The 7,043-nt window shown below is 56.6% G+C and overlaps 1 protein-coding gene across 1 annotated transcript; it reads left to right on the plus strand.

Annotated features, from left to right (window-relative positions):
• Positions 1 to 333: 333 nt before the first annotated feature.
• Positions 334 to 6,992, plus strand: THOP1 (thimet oligopeptidase 1). Its single transcript, XM_026864952.1, has 12 exons — positions 334 to 538; positions 1,882 to 2,030; positions 2,497 to 2,604; positions 3,262 to 3,364; positions 3,504 to 3,664; positions 3,831 to 3,966; positions 4,057 to 4,423; positions 4,665 to 4,866; positions 4,974 to 5,160; positions 5,620 to 5,748; positions 6,062 to 6,198; positions 6,279 to 6,992. The coding sequence occupies exons 1-12, from the start codon at positions 415 to 417 to the stop codon at positions 6,435 to 6,437; spliced, it is 1,962 nt and encodes a 653-aa protein (XP_026720753.1). The 5' UTR covers positions 334 to 414; the 3' UTR covers positions 6,438 to 6,992.
• Positions 6,993 to 7,043: the final 51 nt, after the last annotated feature.

A 7,043-nucleotide genomic window follows, 5' to 3' on the forward strand; every position in this document is an offset into this window, starting at 1 on the left:
CCCCCAGCTCCCACCCCGGGTCGGGGACAGCGACAGCCCCCCCCCGCCCCGTCCCGTGGGCAGAGGCACCTGCCAGAGGCAGGCAGGGAGAGGGAGTCAGGTTTCTGGGAAGGGCTTGTCATGACTGAGAGGGTAAACAATGCCCAGAAAATAATCCAACCGCAGATTGCTGCCAGCGCCCCAGTTTCTTAGAAGCCGGGTTGCCCATCAGCGGGGTTTGTTTGCTGGGCCTCTCCTCTGAGTGCTTTTATCGAGCTTTAGTTATGCAGCTGAGTTTTCTTTCGAGGCTGTGTCAGACTGTATCTCACAGAGCGTTTCCTCCCCGCGTCCCCAGGTAACGTTGTGGACAGCCAGTCCCCCAGGCTGTTGGCAAATCAGTTAAGATGGGACCTGACTGCCGAACAGATAGAAAACATGGCAGCAGAGCTGACGGAGAGGACAAAGCTTGTGTACGACCGGGTGGGCTCCCAGGAGCAGGGCGAGGTGTCCTATGAAAACACTCTCAAGGCACTGGCAGATGTGGAAGTGGAATATACGGGTACGTACACCGAGAGGGAATACTGGCAGTCTGGAAAGCAACATGTTGTTATTAAGGTGTTTGGGTTTTTTTTTTTACTCCATGCTGTCATCTCCCCCTTTTTTTTTTTTATTCCCTTGGTGCCAGCAGCAGTATGTTTGGGTTTTTTTCCAGTTAGTGTTTATATAGCTAGATAAAAGTACAAAGAATAGAGTAGATTTGGAACAGAAGAGTGAGTCTAAAATGAGGACGGCGCTTTGGCAGCAGGATGGTCCGCGGGACGAGTAGTGAGGTTCTCAAGGTTATCTCCTGCTTTTATGTGTCAAGGTGCATTAGTGGGAACAAACTGTGCACTGGCAGAAATGCTTTGGGTGATCTAAGAGATCTTCAGCTCTTTTCTAACTTTTTCCCTGAGGCAGCGGATAAATATCTCTCCGTGTGCCTTGTTTAAACACTGCTATCGCTTTAGAGATTGTAAAGTGACATGACATGGTGGCATTGTGCTGGCAAACAATGCCGGTTTCGATATATCTCTGGCTAATTATTCACAGCAGTAGAGTGCCAAAGTCACGCAGCCCCCTCCTGCCTCACGGCATCTGTCAGCTGTCCTGACCGCCCCTGTTGGAGATGTCGCGTCTGTACGAAGCAGCAGCCGGCCTGCAAGCCTCTTCTTTCTTCTCTCTGATTTCTTTTTACTAAAATAAGAGGAAAAGCCCTTACTAAGCAGGGGTAATGTTAACTTCAGCAGAACTGTCAGCACTTTCCCTGGGCAACAGAGAGGAGCTGCCTGCTCACCTGTGCCCGGAGGGCAGCACCTTCCCACAGGACTTGTATTATTTGAGGTTTTGTAAAGATTGTGGCAGGGAATGTTCTCCCTGTTTTCACTTCTAAACTGGAAATACGTTGGGACAGAGCACACCTGGGACGTGGTGGCTTTTGAAGAGCGTCTGCAGTAGAGACGTGTCACTTTGAGCCTGGTTCTCTACGGAGAGGAGTCACACAGTGATGCTGCCCACGTGTCTGCTAGTGTAGGAGTCCTGTGATTCCTGAACCTCTTGATACCAGCTGGGGCAAACGTGTTGGGAACTCTGGGGCATGGGGAATTACTGTGAGTTTTGTCAGAAAGGTGGATTGTAGCGGGAAAGCAGTGGGACAGGGGTGACTGGGTGCTGCTCAGAGATGGCAGTGCCAGGTTTGTCTGGCAGCAGTCCTTTGCTCTGCCTTTGTGTGGGCAGGCAGGGCAGGCTCCAGGGTCATCAAACTGGCTCCCAGTTAACACAGGCTCTCTGTACACTACCACTCAACAAGCAGTTCTGGGACGTGAAGCCATTGCCTTCACCCCAATCCCTTTTCTGTCTTTCCAGTTCATCGGAACATGCTGGACTTCCCCCAGCACGTCTCTCCTTGCAAAGACATCCGTATGGCGAGCACCGAGGCCGACAAGAAGCTCTCGGAGTTTGATGTGGAAATGAGCATGAGGCAGGACGTGTACCAGAGGATTGTCTGGCTCCAGGTGTGTGCTTGGGAGGATGCTCTGTCAGGGATACACCTGAGCAGCGCACTGAAACCTTCTGGAATTACAGCAAAGCTTTTTCCTTTGCCCCAGAACTTAGAAGTGAGTCAGGTATGGAACCGAATCGCTGTGTGATTGTGGCAGGATGGTCCAGCTGTTAGTGAGAACTGGGGAGTTGGGGGTTGAGGGCTCTGCCGCTGCTCAGGACCTCGACTGTCCCTTTGTGAAGTGGCGTTAGTAAACCAGCCCGGCTGAGGCAAGGAGGGGCTGCGTAACGCCCTGAGAAGTGCTGTAATGCAGCATAAGGCTGAGGTGTTTCAAACAATCTGATAGGAACCAATACACCAAAGTGGGGTGTTTCCACCTACTTCTGGGTCACTGGTGTTACAGTAGCCCACATCTCCCCCCAGGAACCAACTTTCTGCAACACCTGATCCTGCGGTTCCCCGTGGGTTTTGTTTTACAGGAGAAAGCAGAGAGCGCTGCGCTGAAGCCTGAAGCAAAGAGATATCTAGAGAGGCTGATCAAATTGGGTAAAAGAAACGGTCTCCATCTCCCCGAGGAAACGCAGGAGGTGAGATCACAGAGCTTGAAGTAAGGATGCATAGAGGAGGCCTTGCAGTGTAGCATTAGAGCAGAGGACTGAGGCTCAAACTCTTGAATTTTGCCCTGATTCCTGTGGCTTTGGACACTCTGGGTGATGTCTCTACACCCCTCTTTTTCCTTTCCGTTGAAGTGGAGGTCATTTACAAAGTGGGGTCAATGCTGGGAGTTGGGGGGCTCCTGAGAAGCTGAAGCTGCAGATAGTGCAAAGGAACAGTGAGGGCAGGTCCCCCCTGGAGCTGGGGGGGCTGAGCTGCTCAGGCTCCCCCTCTCTCACCGTGCGCCAGCGGCTCAGCGAAGGAGCTCGAAACTGCGTTAAAAATAGCAGAGAAGGTGAAATGAAATAAGGGTAGAGGAGGTGGTTGCTTAAACACCTGCAGCTCCTGAGCTGGCAGGAGACAGATGGGACCTTGCTGAGGTGGCTGCTTCCCTACCAGGTGTGATCAGAGGGAGCCTGTTCCAGGCTGAGAGCTCAGCGCCTGCTCGCAGTTAATTCTGCAGCGTTGCGTTTGAATAAAAGCCAAGAGCAGGCGGCTGGGCCACTCGGGAGGCGGGCTGGAGCCGGGCAACGGCGCTCTTTGACTTCCCCCTTGGGACTGACTTTTCTCTCTTCATCTGTATTTTAAAGAAAATCAAAGCTATTAAGAAAAAGCTGAGCGTCCTTTGCATAGACTTCAACAAGAACCTCAACGAAGACACCACCTACCTGCCCTTCTCGAAGGAGGAACTAGGTACGGAGCGCTCGGGATGATTTCTCTGTGGCCCTGAGTGCCTGGGTTCCTCTGGCCAAGGAGCCTGTTCCTGTCCTCAGCCCCGGAGCTGGTGTTTCTGGAGAGGCCGGGGCTCTTCATCAGTCTTGTCTTTTCTCAGGGGGGCTCCCTGAGGACTTCCTGAACTCCCTGGAGAAGACAGAGGATGGCAAACTGAAAGTCACCTTGAAATACCCGCACTATTTCCCTCTCCTGAAGAAGTGCTACGTGCCCGAGACGAGGAGGAAGGTGGAGGAAATGTTCAACTCCAGGTGCAAAGAGGTAGGTGGGCCTTGCTGCTTGCCAGCAGGGCCAGACAGAATTGGGGTCGGGTCTGGGTGCTGAAGGGGTCTTGTCTGAGATTTGTGATTCTTCCCAGGCTGGGGCTCGTGCTTCCTTTCTCGCCTGCATACCCCTCCCTCACTCTTTGTCTGACTCTACCTCGCAGGAGAATTGCTTGATCCTCAAGGAGCTGGTGGACTTGCGGGCTCAGAAAGCCAGCCTGCTGGGCTTCAACACGCACGCGGACTTCGTGCTGGAGATGAACATGGCTAAAAGCAGCAAGACGGTGGCTACCTTCCTGGGTATGGCGCTTGGCTGCGGAGGGGAAGGGCAGGGTGTGCTGGGCCGGGTGTGCTGCTCTGGGGCACTGACCCTGCCTGCTTTGCCTCTAGATGAGCTGGCCCAGAAGCTGAAACCCCTCGGGGAGAAGGAACGGGCTGTGATCCTGGACCTGAAAAAGAAAGAGTGCGAGAAGCGCGGCCTGGAGTTTGACAACCGCATCAATGCCTGGGACATGCGCTATTACATGAACCAGGTGGAGGAGACCAAGTACAGCGTGGACCAGAACCTGCTGAAGGAATACTTCCCCATGCAGGTGGTCACCACGGGGCTGCTGGCCATTTACCAGGAGCTGCTGGGGCTCACCTTCCACCTGGAAGAGAAGGCTCAGGTCTGGCACGAGGACGTCCAGCTCTACACGGTGAAGGACACCTCCTCCGGGGAGACTATCGGCAAATTCTACCTGGATTTGTACCCGCGGTGAGACCCTGGGCAAGGCGACACGAGGGAGGAGGGTTAGGACAGGGGGGACAGAGCCTGCCTCACGCCTGAGGAGGAGGAAAGGCTGTCCTGCTCCTGGGCACGCGGCTGTGTGGAGGGACGGGGGTTGCTCGGGCAGGAGCAGAGCCTCGCCGGGGGCTTCTGCTCGGCGCGGGGCCACGGTGCCCCCTGGCTGGCTGTGGGCGAGGATCTGGGTAACGGCCTCCTCTTCCTGGCCTAGGGAGGGGAAGTACGGGCACGCGGCCTGCTTCGGCCTGCAGCCGGGCTGCCTCCTGCCGGACTCCAGCCGGCAGATCTCGGTGGCTGCCATGGTGGCCAACTTCACCAAACCCACGCCGGATGCACCTTCCCTGCTGCAGCACGATGAAGTGGAGACGTACTTCCACGAGTTCGGGCACGTCATGCACCAGCTCTGCTCTCAGGTGAGGCCTGGCTGGGCTGGCACAGGGTCGGTTTGTTGCTTTTCCCCCTGCCGTGCTCCCTGGGGGGGTTAAACGACACCTGGCTCTGAGCTTACCATGTCTCCTAGGCGGAGTTTGCCATGTTCAGCGGGACACACGTGGAGCGGGACTTTGTCGAGGCACCATCACAGATGCTGGAGAACTGGGTGTGGGAGAAGGAGCCGCTGCTGCGCATGTCCAGGCACTACAAAACTGGAAGCCCCATCCCTGATGAACTGCTGGAGAAGCTCATTAAATCCCGGCAGGCAAACACAGGTGGGTCCCTGCAGAGGGAAGTGGGAGCCAGCAAGGAGGGGCTGGCAGGGGGTGAGAGCTCTGTGCTGTCCCCAGCCAGGGCCAGAGCCTCGCTGTGGTGTCCCCAGTCATGGGGAGGAGAAGGGGACTCTTAGTGACCTGGCCGGGTAGCAAAAAGGCTTTGTCTTACCTGCTGTGGGGACCGAGGGGGCTGGGGAGGAAGGAGCCACGTCTGCTGTTAGTCTGGGAAGAGCGAGGGTGATGTGGCAGAGGTGCAGAGGGTGGTGGCACGGTGAGAGGAGGTGCCAGGGAGGGCAGAGGTTATCCACAGGCAGGGGCTGTGGGTGCTGCTGAACTGGGCTGGACTGGGGAAGCGGGTCAAGAGTTGGGTGTGGGGAGAAGTGTGTGAGCCCCCCAGGCCTGCCCTGCCGTGTCCGTGCTGCAGGCAGGAGCTCAGTTTGCCTCCTCCCCCCGGAACAGGGCTCTTCAACCTGCGGCAGATCGTCTTGGCCAAGGTGGACCAGGCGCTGCACACCCAGACGAAGGCCGACCCCGTGGAGGTGTTTGCCCGGCTGTGTGAGGAGGTGCTGGGCGTCCCTGCCACCCCAGGTACCCAGGGGCTCAGGGGGGGTCCCGCTTGCTGTCTCTCTAGGCCTGGCCTGCAAGCTTGGCTCAGCAGGTTCTTTTCAAGGCTGGGGCTTCAGGCTGGCTCAGTGGTCCCCGTTTCTGCTGGCTCCAGGAAAAACGAGGCTAAATCCATACAAAAAGAACTGGAAAGCTCTTCCCTCTTTCCCCTGGGACTGCGAACCCGCTGACCCAGTGCCTGCTTTGACACGTTGTCAGCACGGAGGGGTTTTTCCACGCTGTGAGCAGTTCCAGCAGCTGTCCCCGTTAACGCCCCTTCCCTTCCTTCGCCCCAAAGGTACGAACATGCCTGCTACGTTTGGCCACTTGGCCGGAGGCTACGATGCCCAGTACTACGGCTACCTCTGGAGCGAGGTGTACTCCATGGATATGTTCCACACACGTTTCAAGCAGGAGGGGATCATGAACTGCAAGGTAGGGAGGGCGTCCTGCGCTGCCGGGCCCGTGGGCCGGGGCAGCTGTCCCACGCGTCCCACTCTGTTGTCCCCTCGCAGGTGGGCATGGATTACAGGAATTGCATCCTGCATCCTGGCGGTTCCCTGGATGCTTCTGACATGTTGAGGAGGTTCCTGGGCCGCGATCCCAAGCAGGACGCCTTCCTGGCCAGCAAAGGACTGAAGGTGGAGAGCAACTTGCTGCCTTCGGCCTGCTGAGACACTGCTCCAGCCCGTTTTGAGTCAAGCCAGCTCCTTTGCCAACGCGCCAGCCCTCTCAGGCCAAGCAGAACCCAGTACTTCTGTCACCAAACACGACCTGGGGCCAGCCCCTGCCTGGCACGTTCCTCCAGGATCCTGCTCCAAGCTCACCCCGGGCTTCAGGAGCCGGGTTCAGCCCCGGGCCAGGGCTCTGCAAAAGGAGTTGAGTTGCCCTTGTCACCCCCGCGAGGGGGATGGGGCTGTCGGTGGCCCACACAAATTGGCTGAACTTTGAACCTGATTTCTGCATGAGGGTGAGTTTCGGCCTCATTTATAGCCGGGGAGGAGGGTGAGAGGAGTTACCAAACTTGAATCATTGTTTTAAAATCCCTTGTTTTTAAGAAAACGAGACTTCCCCCCTGGGCTTGGCTTGTTTTGTGCTGGGGCCGGGGGGGGGCAGATTTACTGTTTTTGGAGCATGGAACAAGCGGCCTGAGAAGCTGCGCTGGGGGTTGTGCTCTCCCTGTCTTCGGGCAGCTGGTGGCTGTGGAATAAAGATGGGGACATCCCAGAGCTTAAAATCCATTGCATTTACTGGAACGTCCTGCCCCGAGCCCCTCGGAC

The sequence above is a fragment of the Athene cunicularia genome (genome assembly GCF_003259725.1).
Source record: "Athene cunicularia isolate RWA chromosome 28 unlocalized genomic scaffold, athCun1 chr28_part1, whole genome shotgun sequence".
In the NCBI taxonomy this organism is placed as follows: domain Eukaryota; kingdom Metazoa; phylum Chordata; class Aves; order Strigiformes; family Strigidae; genus Athene; species Athene cunicularia.